This window comes from Pyrus communis, chromosome 17 (assembly GCF_963583255.1).
Source record: "Pyrus communis chromosome 17, drPyrComm1.1, whole genome shotgun sequence".
NCBI classification, from domain to species: Eukaryota; Viridiplantae; Streptophyta; class Magnoliopsida; order Rosales; family Rosaceae; genus Pyrus; species Pyrus communis.
In genome coordinates this window covers 10311153-10333629 of record NC_084819.1, presented here as the reverse complement: position 1 = coordinate 10333629, position 22477 = coordinate 10311153, and the positions used below count along the sequence as shown (strand labels likewise).

At 36.3% G+C, this 22477-nt stretch overlaps 1 protein-coding gene across 1 annotated transcript; it reads right to left on the bottom strand.

Moving 5' to 3' along the window:
- Positions 1–493: 493 nt before the first annotated feature.
- LOC137721675 (RNA-binding protein CP29B, chloroplastic-like) lies at positions 494–2349 on the bottom strand. Its single transcript, XM_068460700.1, has 5 exons — positions 1918–2349; positions 1699–1800; positions 989–1300; positions 840–904; positions 494–742 (listed from the first exon to the last, which is right to left on the bottom strand). The coding sequence occupies exons 1-4, from the start codon at positions 2269–2271 to the stop codon at positions 842–844; spliced, it is 831 nt and encodes a 276-aa protein (XP_068316801.1). The 5' UTR covers positions 2272–2349; the 3' UTR covers positions 494–742; positions 840–841.
- Between the last annotated feature and the right edge of the window lie 20128 nt (positions 2350–22477).

Sequence of the window (22477 nt, the reverse complement as noted above, 5' to 3'; positions counted from 1 at the left end):
AAAAAATACTTCGAAAAGTTTGACCTTTTTTTAAAATGTGTGCAGAAAATAGAAGTTCGTTTTCATACGACATTAATCGATGTTCAAACTAAGAGCGAGGGGAGGTAAATTCAAATGCATTTTGTGATTAAAAGTTTATGAAATCATTTCTTCAAATTACTCCATTCCCTTCTCCATAGAACCTAAGGAGTCTGCATGCAGTGGGAATCATAAAGTCACTGATTGGACGAGTTGTTTACTTTTCTGAGCACATGGCAACCATTGATAGGCCAAAACTATACGACTAAGCAGCTCTGCTAGATGTTAAACCCATCAACAATGAAATTTAATCTACTCACAACGTCCACTAGGGCTCGTTTGGTGTCTAAGATTATATTAGGACGGATAACCTACCATATTCAAGAGATATTGAAGGTGTGGCAGAATGGTTTTCTATATTTCCTGTCAAAACAATCATGTTATCGTTCAATGACATAAGAGAGGAGGCAGCATATGCAGTAATGATTTTGATGTACCAAATCTATGAACTGTCAAAATAAGTTGATCACAATCAGTTCTTTAACTGGGCCAAGCCACTCGGAATATAAATCTTACAACTCTCAAAACATTCTTCTCCGCTCTTGTCCATCTACAGGCAGATGTAAAACCACCACTACCGCTCACGAAGCCAACCGTGGCGCAAGGCAGCATGATCTTGTCGTTCTTGATAAAGCAATGGGGGCACAGCTACAATCCTAAAAATCTGAAACAAGTATCAGCAGATATTAGATCCTAAATGCAAACGGAAAGAAAAGAAACCCATCAAGTATTCTGTTGGCCAATGACTCTGCGAAGTTTACATTTAAAACTGACGCCTTGGCCTAGGTTCTGCTGCAGACACTCGGATAGATCTTCCATTCAAGTCCTGCGGAAAACAAAATTTATAAAACACAATATTGTACACGTAAATGGAAACAATATTGTTAAGAAGAGGTAATGATATACGTACAACTCCATCCAATGATTCAATGGCACTGTTCATTTCATCAGCAGTATCATAAGTTACAAAACCGAAACCCCTCGATCTGCCACTGTCCCTGTCAAAAACTACCTTGGCTTCCAAAACCTTTCCTTGCTCACTAAACAAGTTCTCAAGAGCCAAATTGTCAACACCCCATGCAAGGTTGCCCACGTAAAGGCGGTTGTTAGAGTCATAACCACCACCACCACCTCTGGGACCTCTGGCACCTCTGAAAGAGGAATCCTCAGTCCGAGGGGGAGGAGGTCCATAGTTTACCCTCAATGCCCTGCCGTCAAGTTCCTGCCAAATGCCATTAAGTCTTGCTTAGATACAATACAGACAGTTCTCATGGATGAAATACAACCGAATGACGGCAATACTCAGTAAAACCATTACGAAACTCAACCAATCACTACACCAAAAAATCCACATCAAGCTCCAAAACAACCATTTCAGAATGAAATAATTTTGACCAAATTTCAAACATCAATCAACGACATAGTTTTCACGATAATGTCATGAAACTCTTGCTCATAGTTATAAAAAATAAACAGGTACTCAAATGACTTCCAGACTCGGAACAATCGATGAATGTTAATTAATACAACTACGGATAACATACAAATTCACAAAATTTCACACTTTCGCATATATAAGAATATATCTGCAAATGGTCAGACTTAAATATGAAGACTTACATAGCCATTTAGCTGGCGAGCAGCAGATTCAGCTTCTTGAACACTGGACATAGTCACAAACCCAAATCCTCTGCTTCTTCCGGTCGTCTTGTCATATATCACCTGCAAGAAAACCTCCATATTTAACCCACAAAACACAAAACCAGCACCCACCCATTTCACTTTTCACCAAAATTTCATGTAAAAGTTACTAAATTTCGAGTGAAAACAAGGAACTACCTCGACCATCTCGACATTTCCAGCGCTTTCGAAGATTCCAGCGAGCTGAGCGCTATCGACGCTGAAGGGAAGGTTACCCACGAAGAGCTTGGGTTCAGGGGAGGCCTCTCCGTCGTCGCTGAGAACCTCCTCATCCTGCTCGAACTCGGACGAGACGGCGACGTTTCGGACGAACCGAGACGAAACGCTTTGAAACCCCTTCCCGGAGTTGAGAAACGAGGCCGAAATTGAAATGGGTTTACAGCCGAGCGCTAGGGCGGAGTAGAGCGGGATTGAGGCGGCTTTGGGGGTATAGAGGGCTAGGGTTTTGGGGGAGAGAGAAGGAAGAGCGAGGGCAGCTGTGGAGGCAGTCATGGTGGTTTTGCTCTGCTTCTGGTTTTGCCTCTTTACAGATAAGGTTGCAAAGAAGAAAGAGGATCTTAGAGAAGCTGGTGTGTTATGACCATTGCCCACTTTGCCCACTTGGTGCTAGATCATGGCCGTTGATTTCAGATAGTAGTTGCCAGCTGTTGAGGGAGATGTGAGATATTAGATGGGGAGGGCAGAGATGAGGATAAAAGAGGGCATAAGATATTTCTATTGCCTTGCCAATTAGCACTGTGGACTTGGAACTAGTTGGAAGTGTGGAGACCTCATTTGAAAGTCCAAGATGGGCTGGGCTCAATCCATTTTCTGCATAGATGGGCTCTGTTGGTTACCCAAGCTCAAATTTAAAACGCTAAGGGCACATGTCGACGGCTAGGGTTTTTTCTCTTGCCTTTTTTTGCCGCAGGGATTTTTTTTTTTGTTTTTTTTTTTTTTACATTACTTTTATTGCTTCTTTTAAAATACAAAAATAATAGGAAGAGTGCAGACGACGCTTTACCATAATAGTGGAAAACAATTATGTCCCTTGTGCGGGTTCAATTCTCACCGATTATTTTCTCCCCCGTAAGACCATCTTCAATCCATTCAATAAAGCTTAAAATATAAGCTTTAAAACCCCTCATTGGCACTGTTGACTTGGAACTAGTTGGAAGTGTGGAGACCATGTTTGAAGTCCAAGATGGATTCAATCCATTTTCTGTGTAGATGTGCTCCGTTGGTTACCCAAGCTGAACTCAAAACCTAAATTCATGTTTACTTAAAAGTTAAAATATAATAACCACTTAGTACTATGGTTTAGTGGTATTTTACTTGTAAGTAAAAGGTCTTAGGTTCAATTTTCGTTAAAGACGAATTTGAATCACATTATTGCTAGCCTATTGTGAGGCTAAGTCTATTATCTCTCCGGTGGATAATAACGCTTGTTCAAAAAAAAAGTTAGAATATAAAGAAATAATTTTCATATTATCAAAAAAAAAAAAAAAAAAACAAAGAATTGGTCCCAACAATTTGGGTCAGTTATATATAAAGCTAAACTCTATATTTTGAAGTTTGTTAGTTTGGTATAGTTAGTAGCACCTCTTCAGCACCGCCGCCGCCACCATCTCTGCCACCACCACATCCACCGTTTATGTTACTCTCACCAAACCATTATTATTACAAATACCTTTCACCACCATTACATCATGGTTGTCGCCACTCCTACCATCACTTACACCACTAGTGCCCTCCATTGCCACCACAGCATTGCCAGGCCACCCCAACCACTACTGCCACTACCACTACTGCCACTGGCACCAATCTTGCTACAACTACCATCCCCACCACAATCTCCGCCAAGAGCATGACTATCCCTAAACCCCATATGAGTTTTTATATATTTATTTGCTTCCTAGCCGTTCGTTTTTAACAAAAGAAGGAAAAACATTAGCAAACATGAATTTTATTTTATTTTTTTCATTTAAATGATGGTATCTGGCACATTTCCGACATTTTCTTCTTAAATGATTCTTCTCATACTAAACTATCATACGCATTCTCAAATCATTAAAATGCAAAAAAAAAAAATTACTCTTTTCATTTCTAATATATATTTTAAAATACCTTTTTTTACAAACGATAGGACAATCTATATTAAATTCATCTAAACTACTGAGAGGGCAAACAAATGCTCTTAATCAACTGAGCTACAAACTACTTGCAAAACGTTATAAATTTTTCGTATTCTAATATACTTTTCCAAAAATCATTTTGTAAAACGTTACCATACAAATTTTAGCCAATTGTCCAAGTATTAATTATAGAAACTGAATTTAAGTTTGTCGAATTTTCTTTTTTATGTTGTATTAATTGAGCAATCTATAAGTCTTTATGTAAGTATTTTCAAATCAATATTTTACTGCTTTTCTTTTTAGCAAAAGAAATTTCATCAAAAATGATAAGAAAACGTACATATAACAGACATGTTAAACGTTTCTCTTAGAATACTTAAGATACTATACATGTCGAAAGAACATCACAACCTTACAACTACTAACACATACAATACGATTCTTCAATTATGGAAGACACTTAGCCTAAACCCTAGTCATGAGGATTAAAACATTGCATGCTCAAGAATTATCGTAGAGGCTCCTTGAGAAAAAGACCGCACCAACAAACGTCGACGATTTTGCAATTGTTGGCAAAGAAGCCCTACTACGAGTCGCCCCCAACAAACATCTACAAAAACAAGAGAAAGAGTGCAGATGAAACTTTACTATAGTGGCGGAAAACAATCATGTCCTTGGTGCAGGTTCAATTCTCATCGATTCTCCTCACCTCCTAACAACTAACTATTTAACTCATATACATATATGTTATCGCTCTATAAAAAGAAATTAAATAGAAGAACCTCTAGATCAAAAGCAAGCTAATAAAAGAAAAATCAATTTGGTAAATAAAAACATATAGTTTCATTCATATCACTATACGGCATCTAATCATATAATGAATGATTTCGTCTTATACAACAAGGTGGTTTTAAAATCTAGTCACGACAAACAAAATATGGATTTTGCTTGTATCTACACATCTTAGGTTGATTGATATCAATCATACACTTTCAGTCAATTAATGGAAACAATTGCTAGTAAAACTCTTCTACTACTACAATTAGATGAGGGAAATAAACTTGGAATTTAAATAACAGTCAGAATTTTTAAATTGACATGCACCAATTCCCTTGTTTGGATTCATAAATATAGAAATTTAAAATTTTCCCGTGGAAAAAAGCTTGGAATTTGGGACCTCCAATTCCCAAGTTTAAATTTCATGTAGATAGGTGTTATTCCCCAATTTCTATAATTGAGAGTTTAAAAATAATAAATTCCGTATTCTCCATTGTTCTTTTAGGTTAACCAAACAAAAAAAATCACAAATTCTAGAAAATAAATTCCGTCATTTCAATTTCTGTCATTTTAAAATTCTTTAGTAATCTTAAATTTCTTCATACAAACATAGTGTTATGAAATTACTCCATTTTTTGAGTTTATCAAATTGTACTTCCCTCTAATGTGCCATTGTATACCACATCACTAAATAAATAGTAGAAATTAGATGGTTTTAGTTCAATAAATAATAAACCTAAAATGATTAAGAGAATATGGTAAAAGAACTAACCTATCGACGAAAACCAAATCTTCTCCTACTCTTTACTTCATTGTGGATCTTCTCCTTCAGCGAGCTTTTCTTTGTTTTTGTTTTTTGACAAACGAGGATCAATAGTGATCAAACTTACACCAAAGTGTATAAACATTATTGTTGTTTGCCACTGTAGTAAAGCCCTGCAAAGAACATTTCCCTTTAACTGGTATACATAACAATTTTCTGCGAAAACGAGATATATGAGGTGCTTAGGAGTGCTAATTAATATGCTTACCTTGGTTATCTTAGTTTCTGCTCCAAAGCTGACCAAAGTATAAAGGTTCGGTTTACTATGATTCTTGCCATAAACATCTTCAGCTCGTTGGACTTTACCCAAAGGCAAATCAACTGCTTCAAGCGACCAAAAACATGAAAATTCCATAGATCCGTTTCGGCTCTTAATTCCATAGATCCGTTTCAAAGGTCCTCTGTAGTTTCCATTTTCCTATTAAAGGACTGTATGTCAACTCCACTATGAGTTGGCCTAATTTTTTTTTTCTTTTTTTTTTTTTTAATACAGGTAAGGGTTTTTGTTCTTCACCAAATCAAGTGTTAATTCTTTCGTCTTATACGGGGTAATCACCTTTAGTGGAACACTTCGCATTCCTAAAAAATCATGTGTCCAATCTGTGAAATGAACATCAACACATCTTTTATAAGAGTTGTCAGATAGTAAACATGTTATGTTGTTAACTAGATCATAAATAAAATTGAAATTATATGCTTCAGTGCTCTTGAGTGAATATCGAGTCTAGTGTAACATGTCGGTCTGTCTGAACAAATCATAAATAAAGGCTAGGAACTTGTCTTCTTATAAATTCCTGCTTAGCGCACATACATAATCATATAAAAACAATATGAAATTATTGAAAATAGAATATGCATATGGTAAAAAAAAAAATCCTAGCCTCCAGAGAAAACCCAAAGCAAATGTCGTCGTAGGGGGAAGAAGGAGAAGCAATTTTGCTTTTCCTCCTCCCCTCCGCTCCCTCTTTTCACTTTTCTAATTTATTGTAGTGGATAATAGTCCCCCTTATAGTGACTAAGTCTTTATCTAAGCTAGCTAAGATTTGAGTTCTCTATCACTTATTTATTTTGTCATTTTTCAATCCCACTTATAGTAAACATGTTTGGTAGTGCGAGTTTGGCAAGAGATAGGATGATTTTTGTGGTGTGGGTTTTTTAGTTTATAATGCGGCTTTTGTTCGTGTTGAATTTACTCTTTTGGGCTTGTGTCTGTTGTTCAAGTCTTATGGTGGCATTGATGCATTTATTTTGATGCAACTGATAGTTTCGACGGTGGTTTTGTGCGTAGAGTTTATTGTATTGGTCATTATTTGTTTCTTTTGAAATTTCTCTTCGGATTCGGCATTGCTTGTATGCAAAGAGTGTTACCTTACCGGTTTAATTGGTGATTTTGTGCATAAAGTCTCTCATGAAGTAGATTTTGAAGTGATTGAATTCCTAGTTGCCAGGGTTGAAGTTTGTTTAGCTTTGGAGTTCTATTTGTGTTCTAGTGCTTGTCACATCAAAGGATCTTGATAACAACACTATGAAAGCTTAACAAAGAAGCCATGAAGTTTTAGAGAGAGAAGTCAAAGAAAGAGATCAATTGTATTACTTAACTAGATAAATTAGTTACAAAGGGATAGCTCAAAAACTATATATAGTTTGTAGGAAACTTAATGATTAAGCAACCTCCTAACTAACTAGACTCACAAGATTATGACACTTGTACAGTTGAGATTATGCCACCTGTCTATATAACATAATACCCCCTCAATCTTAACTAGGAAATCCCAATTTGAGATTGGAACAATGTTGTAAGAAGGAAGGACCATGACCCTTGGTTAATACATCAACAAAACTGATCATGCTTCGAGATGTAGGCAACCTTTAAGTCACCCTTTTGTGCTCTTTCACGGACAAAGTGAAAATCCTTATCCAAATGCTTGATCCTCGTATGGAATACTGGATTGGAGCATAAAGCCAAAGTGGATATATTATCACAATGTAAAATTGGAGGAGAAGGAATCACCACTTGTAAGTCTTTCAAGATAAACCAAATCTAAGCAACATCTGCTGCAGTATTAGCCAAAGCTTTGTACTCAACTTCAATAGAACTATGAGAAACGCTACTTTGCTTCTTAGACTACCATGACACTGGATTAGATCCCAAGAAAACAACATAGCCAATAGTGGACTTTTCGAGTATTAATGTCTAATGCCCAATCTGCATCACTATATGCAATCAAATCCATAGTTCCGGAAGTTGAATAAGTCAAGCCATACTCAATTGTACCTTGGAGATATCTCATTATTCTCTTTACCATAGCAAAATGTGAATCAGTAGGACGTGCCATGAACTGGCAAGCATAGTTGACAGCAAACGCGACATCAAGCTTAGTGAATGTAAGGTACTACAATGCACCAACCATGCTACAAAATTATGTTGGATCAGATATAGGTTTCTCCCTCATCTTTAAGAAGCTAAGTGTGAGGCTTACAAAGTGTTGGACAAGATTTGCATGATTCCATGGAAGCTTTCTTGATAAGATTCTTCACATACTTAAACTATGAAATAAACAAATCCTCATTTGGTTTATAGGTAATCTGAAACTCCAAGAAGTAAGTAAGCAATCCCATATCTTTCATATCAAATACAGTGCCTAAATTAGCAATAACATGTTGAACCAAATCAGAATTTGAACCGGTGAAGATTATATCATCAACATAGAGCAACAGAATAACAACATCATGATCCTGTGTCTTAAAAAATAAATTGGTATTCGATTCAGACATTACAAATCTCAAGTTAGGCAAATAAGTGGTAAATATAGGGTTCCATGCTTGAGGATCTTGTTTAAGTCCATAGAGTGATTTAACAAGCTTACAACCATAATCAGGATTACTAGAATCTTGAAAGCCCTGAGGTTGGTTTCATAAACACCTCTTCTTGTAAATCACCATGTAGAAAGGTGTTTTTAACATCCAACTGCTTAAATGACCACTTGTGTGCTACAGCAAGAGCAAGAATAACTCAAACTGTGTTATTCTTACAACAGGGCTAAAAGGGTCATCATAGTCTAAATCGTGCTCTTGACTATAACCTTGAGCAATCAAATGTGCTTTATTTCAAGAAATCTTACCATTTTGATCATTCTTAATTTTGTAAACCCACTTGCTACCTATAATGTTTCTATTAGTAGATGGAGGTACCAACTCCCAAGTGCTTTACTTTTGAAGGGCAGCATATTCTTCACTCATAACATCCCTCCAATGAAAATGTTGAACAACTTATTTAAAAAATTTGGCTCACAAGAATCAATAATAGTAAGCACAACAGTGTATCCCTAGAAAATAACATCATCATATAGCGGAGAATCACTAGCAATAGGAGTAGATATAGAAGCAACAAATGAACTATAATCTTTTCGAGAAATCACACCAGACTTAAGTCTAGTTTGCATGGGATGCATAGAAATAACAAGCTGTGAATTATGATCACCAGAGATAGGAGAGGTGTAACATCCCACATCATCCAAGGGAGTAGATCATGTAAGCCTTATATGTATATTCTCATCTCTACCTAGTACGAGGCCTTTTGGGAGCTCACTGGCTTCGGGTTCCATTGGAACTCCGAAGTAAAGCGAGTAGTGCGTGAGAGCAATCCCAAGATGGGTGACCCACTAGGAAGTTGCTTGTGAATTCCTAGAAACAAAACCGTGAGAGTGTGGTAGGGGCCCAAAGCGGACAATATCGTGCTACGGTGGAGTTAAGCCTGGGATGTAGTGGGGACCTGGGCCAAGATGTGACAATTTGGTATCAGAGACAATCCCTGGCCGGATGTGTGCCGACGAAGACGTCGGGCCCTAAGGGGGGAGGATTGTAACATCCCACATCGCTCAGGAGAGTGGATCCTGTAAGTCTTATATGTATATTCCCATCTCTACATAGTATGAGGCCTTTTGGGAGCTCACTGGCTTCAGGTTCCATTGGAACTTCGAAGTCAAGCGAGTAGCGCACGAGAACAATCCCAAGATGGGTGACCCACTAGGAAGTTACTTGTGAGTTCCTAGAAACAAGACCCTGAGGGCGTAGTTGAGGCCCAAAGCGGACAATATCGTGCTACGGTGGAGTCAAGCCCAGGATATGGTGAGGGCCTGGGTCAGGATGTGACAAAAGGCATCAGAAGAGTCAAGGTTTAAAATTACCTTAGGTTGGTTTGGATTGTGGACAGGCAATAAAGAATCCGACGAAGTTGAGAGATGAAGAGTTTGTTGTTGTGAGGTTTGTGTTGAAGCACTAATTCCATAATCTTGAACTACACAACTTGAATGCCATGAAGATAACTTATTAAAAGCATGATTATGTGATGACATTGACTCACTTGATAACTATATGTCTGAAACTTGTGCATTCAAATCTGTATTATTCCCACTCACTCATGAAGTACTGGTATTAGTACAAGATAGAGCCCTAGAAGTAGATGAGTAAGGCAACACAAAATGCACAATCACTGGATGGTTCTCGGATGAATAAGATGACTGTTGTAAAGATGATGTATTGGAAGTAACATGAAAGGGAAACATTGTTTCATCATGGATAACATGTCGAGACATGAATCTCCTTTTCTTAAACTGATGATAGTAGATTACACCTTTATACCCTAAAGCATACCCAAAAAATACACATTGATAAGTTCTTGGTTCTTATTTATTTGAGGCATAGGGTCTAAAGTAAGGATAGACAGCAGTACCAAAGACTTTCATAGAGCTCAACTCTAGATGAACACCAAAAATTATTAAAAAAAAAAAAATGTAGACTGCATGCCTAAGGTTTTGTAGGGCATCCTATTTATCAGAAAAATAGCATAAGAACAAGCATGAAACCAAAAGTTATGAGGTAATTGTGTAGCTGAAAGGAAGGTTTTGAGGTTTCTATAATATGCCTATGTTTCCTCTCAGCAATTTCATTTTGCTGAGGGGTATATGGACAAGAAACCAAGTGAATAATCTCATTTAAGTCTAAAAACTTCTTAAACATCAAAGTCTTGTATTCACCACCACCATCAGACTGAAAAAATTTCTCATTGGCTTGAAAATGGTTCTTAATAAAGGCATAAAACTGTTCAACACATAGAGAACACTTCAGACTTATAAGCCAAGGGAATTATCCAAGTAAACTTTGAGAAATTATCAATGAAACTCACATAGTATTTATATCCTTCAACAAAGACAACTGGTGATGATCCCCAAACATCATAACTTATCCTTTCAAATGGTTTTACTGATACATGTGTACTGGAAGTAGACAATTGCCTAGACATTTTCCCACTTAGACAATAGTTACACACATGTTTGTTAACATCTAATGTATATGAAACTTTGGAATGAGACAACATACTACGTAGAATTTCAATACTAGGGTGTCCTAGTCTTTGATGCCATAAAGAAGTTTTCATAACCTTCCCTAGAAAATCTTTAGGTGAATACTCTAACAACTTATTGTAGTTGAAAAACGGTGACTTTGGAATGTGATACAAACCCCCTTTACTCATTCCTCTCATTAGAATGGTCTTTGTTGCCTTGTCTCGCACCCAGAAACCAAATTCATTAAGGATTACAGAGCAATTATTATTTCTACAAAGTATATAGACAAATAATAAACTAGCAGCTAGATGTGGCACATGTAAAATAGTAAGGAGATGTAGATGTTTAGATAAAGTTTTAATAGAGGTTAACCAGTATTTTTCATTGGAAGACACTCTCCATTCCCCACTATAATATTTTGACCTCTCTCAAATGATGTAATCATACTCAAGTCAGTCATATCTCCTATCATGTGGTGGGTTGCACCAGTGTCCATTATCCAAGCTTGGTGTGTACTGAAATCAGAAGAAGAGTTGGCAATCATAGTAGTGATAGATGGAGGTGGATTTGCACCTTGAAAAGCATAGTTGTTACTGTGGAAGCAATTCAATGCAGTGTGGCATCTTTTACCACAAATTTGACACTAAGGAATATTATAAGTAGTTGCATATGGTTGTTCATTGTTGTAATAACAGTTTGGGGTTGTATGACCTCTTTTACTAAAAATCTAGCATTCTAGTATGATGGTAGATTTTTGCCTTGAATTCCCATTCCAATTAGTCTAAGATGAACCTCTATTGGAATGAAATTCCAGTAGATCCCGAAAAACCTCTACTTTTTTTGTTTCCTCCGTTAAACCTTAGTCTAGAATTGTACCTAGGACCATCGAAACCACCATTAAAACCTCCAGAATTCCTGTTAGAATTGGACTAATTATTTCCCCCCTCCATTGTTGCCATTGCTTTGATTGAAATTATTGCTATTAGACATCTAAAATTGACCTTTAAATCCAGTACCACCATTAAATTGCACACCATTTTGATTAGAAGACTCCCCTTGATAAAACTGTCCATTTACTCCAATATTCGAAGACACTCCTTGATAAAATTGTCTATTGCCCCTGCATTGGAAAATTCTCCCTGACAATACAAGTCAAACATCAAACATGGAGTAGAACTAAGGATGGGCAACAGTTATGGCGGGCGGGTAACCGCGGCTATTTACCCATAACCATTTATGCTCATACCCGCATAACCGTTTACCCGTTGGGTAATTGCCTAAACAGTTATACGCATACCCATAACCATTTATAAACGGTTAACCATACCCATAACCACATATCCATTTAACCGTAACCGTTTAATACCCGTTTACCTATTTACCCTTTTTAACCCGTTTATCTTTTTTCTTTTCTTTTTTTACCATTACCCCTTTTTCACCCGTCTACATGTTTTTTAACAACTTGAAAATTTTAAAAAAAAAATTGTCATAATTTTTTTTTTAACAATTAAACACCGTTATAGGTACATTCATCATACATTTCCGTATTTTAATTTTTTAAGTCCTTTTACATTTCCAATAATTGAAATAATAGTTTACAAACGATATTTTTAACTATTACCAATGAAGGTAAATATAATATTTGCTAGGAATTATTGGGTTACAAAAATTGTTTAGAAGACATTTTTTTCAAAGCATTTTTGTCAATTTCACGGTTACCCGCAAGGAATTTAAATTAATTTGGCGAATTCCTTATTGATAAGAATCATATTCCTATAGCAGTGTTATTGAGAGAAGGACCGATGAAATTCCTTGCTAATTTATTGGGTGCTAAGTATTATTCGATCGAGAATATAGTTTGTGTTAATTTTACATATATAAAATAAATGGGTAAACGGTTACCCATTTATAACCGCGGTTATACCCATAACCGTTTATTTATCTAAACGGTTACCTATAACCGTAACCGTTTAATTTAAATGGGCGGGTAACCGTGGTTACCCATAACCAATGGGTATTTGCCCATCCCTAAGTAGAACTCTGTGAGTCTTCAACAGTCTTCTCAACACTAAGCAGTTGTGCATGAAATTCCTTTAGAGTGATAGGAGACTCTCTTGCGACAATCACTGTGCGATCATGTTGTATTTAGCAGGTAGACCCGCTAGTGTAACAACAATGAGATTATTATCAGAGATAGTTTCTCTTGTAGCAAGTAATGGATCCTTCAAATGTTTGAGCTTAAGAAGATACTTCTCGATAGTGTTTGCTCCCTTCTTGATTGTATGCAACTCGGTCTTCAGATGATTGATCCGAGCACGAGAGACAATTGCATATCGATCACATAAATTTGTCCAAGCTTCATGATCTTTCTTACTGTCACATCCCGGCCCGGGGCGGATCTGTCACATCCCGGCCCGGGACGGATCATTTCCCGGGCCCGCTCCACCACCGTAGCACGATATTGTCCGCTTTGGGCTCCGACCACGCCCACAGGGTTTTGTTTTTGGGAACTCACGAGCAACTTCCCAGTGGGTCACCCATCATGGGATTGCTCTAGCCCCCTTCTCGCTTAACTTCGGAGTTCCTACGGAACTCGAAGCTAGTGAGCTCCCAAAAGGCCTCGTACTAGGTAGGGATGAGAATATACATATAAGGATCACTCCCCTGGGCGATGTGGGATGTCACACTTACTCCCAATAATATACTTAATAACTTCATCTCCCAAAGTAGCAATCAAGAGACTAATCAAAGCTTTATCAATTTTGGTCCACGCACAACAAGCATCAATAATTTCCTTTGTAATCCCATGCTCCAAAGTTAACACATACTTAGGAGGACACACATTCGTACCGTCAAAGTACTCAAATAGATTATAGCCAATCAAATAGATTGTAGCCTTCTAACACATATCGAAATTGAAATGACCATTTGCCAAAATTAATATCTTGTAACCAAATAGTAAGCATGCCAAGTAAACCCTCAATCTTTAGTGGTGTAGATGCCATATCAACCAACATAATCAACAAAGTTCACTGATATAGAGCTTTGTGCTCACAAAAAAAAACCTTCAAACAGCTTTGTGGTAACAAATTCGTTCAATTGTTGAATAAAAATGACATAGCTTCGTGCCCTAGATTTATCAATTTTAGGAATTTCACAGATTGTAATAAGCTTTGTGCTCAAACTTCATCAATTAACCAAAAATCAACATGAGTAGAGCTTCGTGCTCAAAATTATAACACATCAATATGCTCAATCAGACTTCAACAAGAACATAACTTCGTGCCAGAACAACTATCACAATTCTTGAATAGAAAATTTTCACCTTCATGTCTCAATGTTTTAACAGAATTCAGATCTATAACCTAATCAAACAGATTACAATCAACATGTCGAAAAGTAAACAAACCAGAACCTGATTCTTCTTGAAGTAAAAAAAAAAAAGCAATAGATCGCCATAGTTGTAAGAAATCGAGCTCATTTCCAATATGAAATCCTTTTGGTGCGACAGAAAAATACCAAATTCAACACCAAGGCTCCAGGATCGAGAAAAACCTGAGCTCACAATACCATGATAACAACAATACGAAAGCTTAACAGAGAAGCCATGGAGTTTTAGAGAGAGAAATGTTTTAGACAGAGAAGTCGAAGAAAGAGATCAATTGTATTACTTAACTGAATGAATTAGTTACAAAGGGATAGCTCAACAACTATATATAGTTTGTAGGAAACTTAATGATTAAGCAACCTCCTAACTAACTAGACTCACAAGATTTTGACACTTGTACAGTTGAGATCATGCCACCTGTCAATATAACTTAATAGATCCGTCGATATGGTGGTTATTAGATTGGCCAACTTGGACTCATTTTTGGTTTTGGAATCCTTTTTGTTTGATGCCAGAATTTAAGTCTATTGAAACTTATGCATCTTTCAATATATTAATTATCAAAAAACTGTTTGATAACAAAAAGAAAATAATTCATCAAAGTGTCTCTCTCACAAGTATGCCCTCAGCTGACTATCCCACCCGGAATCATCTTTCATGATAAGGTTTAAACATCGGTGTCTTCACAAATAAGCTTCTCGAAACACCATTTTATAATAAAAAGCAATTAAAAGTATTTTTTTGAAAGGAAGAAAAAAAAAAAAAAAAAAAAAAAACTCTTGACACATTTGTTCTTACACTGGACGTTAACAGTTGATAGGTGATTTTTTTTTTTTTTTAATGTAGCTTGAGTTGTTTCTCATCAGCATGAACAATTGTCAAGAAACCACACTAATTAAGTATTAAAAATATTAAATCTTATGTGTTAGTCAAACCTATTCAAGCATTAGAAGATTATGACTAGCTAACGTCATCTTGAAGTTGCATGTGGTCTAATATCCTAGTGGAGAGAGTGTTAGTTTCTTTCTACCTATGCGTCTCGTGTTCAAAACTCCCATCTTTGCTAAATTATTGTAATACTTTCGAACTCTCTCTCTTCTTTTAATAATAGTTAAAAAAAATTGCAAAAAAATATCTTCGAGTCCTAGGGAATCTATATGAGAACATGACCACACTAAGGAAATCAACTGAAAATAGAAAAGAGTATATTTGTGTATAATTAGGTTCATGCTTTGTTTACTTTATTTCCTATAAAAAAAAAAATTAAAGGTCCATGCTTTTGCTTCAATTCTTGTAGAAATTGCCCAAGAACTCATACTAGTTTGAAACGTGTACTTTAGTTTAAACAGTATTTTAAGATTACAATCATGTTGGCTGTTTTTCCTTCACTAAAAAAGTCAACATAAACAAGCTTAATGATAAGTTAAACAATTCAAATGGTGATTAGTTGGGGGAGAGAGAGAGAGAGAGAGAGAGAGAGAGAGAGAGAGAGAGAGAGAGAGAGAGAGAGAGAGAGAGAGAGAGAGAGAGAGAGACCAGGATGAATTGGCACAAACCAGGGAATGCCATCACATCCCCTCCCTGAATTTTGAGTCCAAAATCCACATGTGGCTGCAATTAACATAATCTGCCACCGTAGGTGCATGCTACCGACATGGAGTGTTAAAGCCAACTTTGTTCCCCTCCCTAAATTTTTTTGTTAATTTACCTTACCTATCAAAGTCACTATGGAAGGCGAGTTATGACGAAACGGAAAAATTGTTTTTTTGAGATTCGAATCGTGAAAATAGCATTTTTACAAAGTAAAGGTAAGACTGCGTACGATAAACGTCTCCCTCACCCTCATAAAACGGAGAATTTTGTTGGTTTAAAGTCGTCCTTTATCAAAGTCGCTACTATATTTGCAAAAGATGGTAATGATGGCACCAGAGGCCTCAAAATTATCCTTTGCGCTGCAAATATTAGGATATCTGCCAACTGAGAATCAAAAATGAAAAATTTCATGAGAATGGGTTTAATGGTGATTGCACGTAAACAAATTTTACTCTTACTTTTATGACATTGCACTACAAATTTTACTTTTACTTTTATGACATTGCACAACACGACGGTGTAATTCGGGTGCGCGCGTAAATGGTCAGGATGTTACACCCATGGGGGAATCTCATGCAAAAGATGAATCAGAGAGATGTATCAATTTCATTAAGTGGTCTAATAATTGGATCGTGCGCAATAAGGTTTAAAGGAGATTTAAATTATTTAATTACCTCCATGATCAGCAATGGTCATAGAATTATATTAATTTAAATCATGTGATCATATGTTATTCTTTTCTTTGCCTGGATGGGCCAAAGAAGAAAAAACAATGGTGTGTGCATTTTCCAATCGAGAAATAGAAACTCAAATACAAAAAACAAACAACTTATTTCCTAGTGGGCGGATATAAAATTATACAAAAAGCATAATAATCATACAAAAAGCACATCAAAATTGACAAACGTAGTGGAAAATTCAGAAATCTTCCAAGGTAAGTCGAAGCCCGTACACCACTTTCTATAGTTGCTTTTGAATTCTTATTCCGTTTTAGCTATTTTTAAACATTTTGTTAAATATCGTGTCACATTTTAGCCATACTTAGCAAGAAAGTAAAATGAAGATCGAATAATTTCATGGGAAGCAATAATGCAAGTGGACAAATGTAGACCAAAACAAAATTGGACACATATATTATGCATGAACAATGATGTTTAATTGACACTCCCAGAACATCGACACTCCCAGATCAGACACAGCATTCATGGAAAACAAAATGTCACGGATTAATGATTACACACTGGTGAGGAAACAAATAAAAAGACCAAAAATTAGTTAAAAGGAAAAGAAAAAAAGTTAAAGATTAAAAGCATTGAAATTCTCAAATTTGTGATAAATTTGAAAAATTCCAATAAAAGACTGATCGGAATTCATAAATTCAATAAAATAGAATAAAAACTCAAAATTCTCATTTTTTTTCTATAGAAAGTTGAAAATTAAAGGGAAAATTTGAAATAGGTCCAATTTTATAAGCCACCTTTTAAAATAAATCCAATTTTTAGTGACTTTTGACTTTTGAAATAGGTCCATTTTTAATTACTTTGGACCCATATCAAAAAACCCCAAAATTAAAATCCTGAAATTCATTGTCAATACAATATCTGGATGAGTGATGGAAAAAGAAAGAGAAAGAAAGAAATGGATGCAGAAACTGCCAAAATAGAGTCTGGTTTTAAGTCCACGTGTCAGAAAAAGTAGAGGCTTTTACTTTATAATTACGGCTTAACTGTAAGCAATTAAGGAACAATATTGGTCCACGGTCCACGTGTTCGGTAGTTAAGCAAAGTAATTGCCAGCCACTTAGGAGTTAGGAACGTGACTGGAGATGGTGAAAGAAATGCCCTCCCTCCTTCTACTTAAGGAAGTTTGTCCAGAAAAGGAAGGTAATATACTGCAACGGAGGTCGTGGATTTCCGCGTTACTTAGGGTTGGTTTGGTATTGCTGTGCTTTGAAAAAAAAATTGTTTCTGCTATACTGTGAGAATAAACGGCTGTGAAATAAAGCAGCAGAGTGTTTGGTAAACATTTTTGTAAAAGTGCTTTTGAAAGAAAAAAAAGCTGTATTATAGTGTTTAGTAAACTTTTATGTAAAACGGATGTAAAAAAAAGCCAGTTTTTTAAAGCTGGGTTTTGCAGCTTCTTGTTTTTGGTTTTTTTTCACTCAAAACTGTGAAAAAAAACTAAAGCTGAATGTTTACCAAACACAAAAACAGCTCCCCAACTTTTTTTTATACCAGCTTTTTTCAGAATCACCTCAGTACCAAACCAGGCCTTAGAGCAATTTCACCCCTAAAATCCTTCTTTGCTATGGGCAATTCAATTCTCGTCTTTAGTAAACAGTAATTCTCTTTAATGAATAGTAAGACCAACTGCACTTTCACCTTTAAACTAAATAGCCTAAACAATTCATATTTACTTTTTTTTTATAAAATAATAAAAGATAATTTTATTTTTAATTACCATTTTTATCACGCCACATGTCATTATACAAAAGTTTGTGGACAAATTTTCGAGGAGAATTTTAGCAAACTCTGTAGCACCACATGCTATGATTATGTAAGGTGAAAGAGCATGGCTAGATATTTATAGAAAAAAATTATTATTTTTTTGTATTTTTAATTATTTTTTTATTAACTTAATTAATCTTGATTATTGGTTTACAAAACAAATTGAAACCCAACAACCCAAATTGTGACAGGTAGCCAACGGTAACATTTCTTATTTTTTTTAAGCTGAAAATTTTGGACCGTTGATCGGCAAATCAAACGGTTTAAATTGTGCCACGTCATTGCCCTATCCCAGAGCCATTAGTGTGCCTGCACGCATGCCTCAGACGCTCATTTCTTGTCAAAGACGCGCACCCATTGGGGCATGTTTTCCATTCTTCTAGTGCAATAAAATTATTCATCATGACTGATGTCACATAGCTCAGGTGCTAGGCCTATCAATTCGAGCTTGGGGGAGAAGTCGGGCTCCCCTAGAGCCCAATGGATTGGAGGTTTTTTTGGGGAGGGGAGATGGAAGGGAGTTTGATGACCTATAGCCTAGGGGATTGGATTGGGCTGGAGTTGCTAAGGATAGGGATTCTCTCCCCTCCCTTCTTTTTCCCTTGCCTCCCTCCTCTCCCCTCACAGTTTTTTTTTTCTTCTCTCTCCACAAGATGGAATCCTGAGCGTTCAAATAGGAGGAGAGGGAAAGAGAGGGAAAAAAAGAGAGAAGATAATCTTTGTCCCTACTTAAAGGCTAAAGCCTAAAGCTGTCAAAGTTGCTGACATGATAAATCAAGTGATGATTTATTGGTGTTGAAATCCATTTCAATTAAAATGATGGTGTATTTGGCGGTTGATCTTGATCATTGATGCATTTTGAGTTTTGCATGCATAGATCGGTAAAATAGTACGCGCCGAGACACCAGTCTCGGCATTGAACTTTTTAGTAGGTCAACGCATTGTTGTGATCTGAAACGAATTGCATATATTCATCTCTTTGTCTCTTCCGTTATAGGTTCATGTATTAATGTATCATAAAGTTTCAATGAGGTACTCTCTTGTAATTTATTTCTCACATTACATGACCTTATTTGTGATAAAAGAGATAAACATATACAAGTTACAAACTTAAAAGTTTTTTGGGAGTTTGAACAAGCCCATGATACTGTTCACTTTAACAAAAAATCACATTTTTACACTAAAAAGTCAATCCTGGTACTATTCACTTTACCATTTATTTTGTTTTTATTGTTAAAATTCAAAGTTTTCAAGTCATTTTTATTAGTTTTTCTATGTTTTTTCTCAATATGTAGTTCGATGGTACTTTCTAAAACCTAAAATTAAAAGAAGAGAAATGTAAATACATTCCAATATAAAAGGAGCTTTAGCTCGACTGCTTAAGAAAATTCACTTATGCATCCAAAAATCTATGTTTGATATTTTCTGTTCCCCAATATCACCTGTATGAAAGTATATGTTTAATTGAAAATATTACTAAGCTCTTGCCTCAACATGACATAATATTATACGTGAGACTCGTCAGGTAACAGTGAACTCCCTATGTTGTTTGTGGGGACACTCATCGCTAGGGAAAATGAACTAGGAATAACACTTTCGAAAATTTTTAACGAATGAAATCAAGCACGTTTATTTGAAAACTCATGACCCAATTGAAGACTAAAATTAATCAAGAAATTAAGACAGTTGCATATTGATCATATTCTGGAATTATGCAGATACAATGAACCAGAATCTGAATTATCACAAGGCATTGCCTAATTAAACTCACTTATTAAATTTTTTTGCTACAAAACCCAAAAAATCTGAATCTGGTAAAGAGTGGTTTAACTAGATTCCTGGAGCCATGGTGGTCTCCTTCAAATGCTTCAAACTCTGAATTTTAACAGGAATATTAATTAATTAATAATTAAATGTTATCTGAACCTATGAACAATGAATTAAATAATTAATTAAGAAGTATAATCTAGTTAACTTCAAAGGAGTTGGATGATTGAAGTTCAATGTACATGTTCATCATCAACAAGTCAGATCGTTCTTGTTTCATTGGTATGAGCATTAATTTGAGTTTTTTAGATATAATATTGGTTTCTCAGTTTTATAATTAAATTATAATAATGAAATGATACGGTATAATTAAATTATAATATTGAAGGGATAGGGCTTGTGGGACAGGTATTTCAGTTCGATGCATTGCATGGCCAGCGACTAGGTGAAGAGAGAGAATTAGTGAGACAGAGAGAGAGGGGAAACTTTAACGACAAATTAATGCATGTTATTTCCACCTTTGGGGTGATACTGTGAAGATAGAGAATTAGTGAGAGAGAGAGAGAGAGGGGAAACTTTAACGACAAATTAATGCATGTTATTTCCACCTTTGGGGTGATACTTTAAGTTGTTGGATTAATAAAGACTAGCATATGGGCACACATTAAGTGCGTGAATTTTTTTATTTTATTTAGGTGAGGCTTTGAAAACAAATAGCAAAATCTGGTTATATGAAATTACATTTTTATCTCATATTTCTTATTTATGTTCTGTTTTAATTAGAGTTTTTTTTTTTTTTTTTTTTTGTCAAAGAGTAGATATTATTAAATAGAAATTGAAATGTTTACATCAGACGCTAGAGTGTTAAACAACCACTCAGGCTCAAACACATCCCAAGAATGCACACCCCCCACACGTGTGACATAAGATGCGCAGTCTCATTATAGGCACGCGGAGTGTAAATAAACTCAATAGAACAAAATTGTTGTTTAATAAAATTAATATCCCACAAAATAGCTTCCATGGTTGCCTCAGGTTGCAGCTTACCCAAAAGCATATCCACAAGGACCTTGGAATCAGTTTCCGCAAGAAGAATGCGAAATCCCCTTTCCACAGAAGCTATGACCGCCAGCCTAAGAGCTTCTGCTTCTGCCAAGATGCTCGAACCACATAGAACCTTCCCCACACCACCCGCACCTTTAAATATACCCACAAAATCTCTCACTACCCACCCATATCCTCCCACTCTAGTACGATTACACCATACTCCATCACAATTAATTTTTAATGTCCCAAACGGTGGCTTTACCCACCCATTCACAATCATCCCTCGCCCAAGATGCCCAGAACTATTACATGGCTGCATATCCTCATCACATCCCACAATCTCCTCCCATTGTTGTCGGAGTAAACGTATTGCCATGTTGGGTTTTACCACTGTCTTCTCAAACACCACACTATTACGACATTTCCATATTCTCCATAAACCACACACCACCCAACACATAAGCACATAAGCCTCCTCCATCTTACCATATTTCGTACACAACCAATTCCAACATTGCATAAAATCATTTCCCACCATCGTGTTCACATCTAATTGGATCGGGGACCCAAACCAAAAGACACGAGCAAAGGAACATTTGAAGAAAATATGTACCTATGTTTCCTCCTCACAATCACAAAATGGGCAGCACGTATTCAGATGAATCCCTCTCCATTACAGGTTAGTACGGACAACAAGTATATTCTAACATCCTGTCCATATAAAATGGCGGAGCTTAGGAGGAACCTTCAAACTCCAAATCTCCCTCCATATCGAGTCCACATTATCACTCTTACTAGATTGCCCAACCCCTTTCCGTCCAAGTTCTCCATTCTTGTTCATCTCCTAGGCTACCAAATATCCTGATTTCACCAAATAGACCCCATTTCGAGTATAATGCCACATGATACGATTAGGACATCCAAATTGACTCAACGGCATGCTCAAAATAATTTGTGCTTCATCGGCATTAAAACACCTCGGGATGACCTCACCTTTCCATGTACCGCCACTGGCCACCAGATCACCAACCAACATAGGCATCTCCAGATGTCTTGAAATAGGTTAGAATGTTCTCGGTGTGGGCAACCAAGGATCCTCAATTACATGAATACTTCTTCCATTGCCAATCCGCCATTGTATACCAGACTTCAATACTTTCCCCCTTGAAGAATTCATTTCCACCCCTATGAAGTTCCTCATTCCACTGGTGCTTCAAGGAATGACGAATTAGGATAATACTTAGCCTTAAGAATTTTAGCCAAAAGCAACTCCAGATTACAAAGCAAGTGCCATCTCACCTTAGCCAACATTGCTAGATTAAAATCAATAATTTCCT

Excerpts from the sequence above, each read along its gene's own strand:
- LOC137721675 (XM_068460700.1), bottom strand. The coding sequence starts at position 2,271 with ATGACTGCCTCCACAGCTGCCCTCGCTCTTCCTTCTCTCTCCCCCAAA. Across the intron at positions 1,301-1,698 it reads CTCGCCAGCTAAATGGCTAT|GAACTTGACGGCAGGGCATT; the intron begins GTAAGTCTTCAT and ends GGCATTTGGCAG. Across the intron at positions 905-988 it reads TTGAATCATTGGATGGAGTT|GACTTGAATGGAAGATCTAT; the intron begins GTACGTATATCA and ends TGTTTTCCGCAG.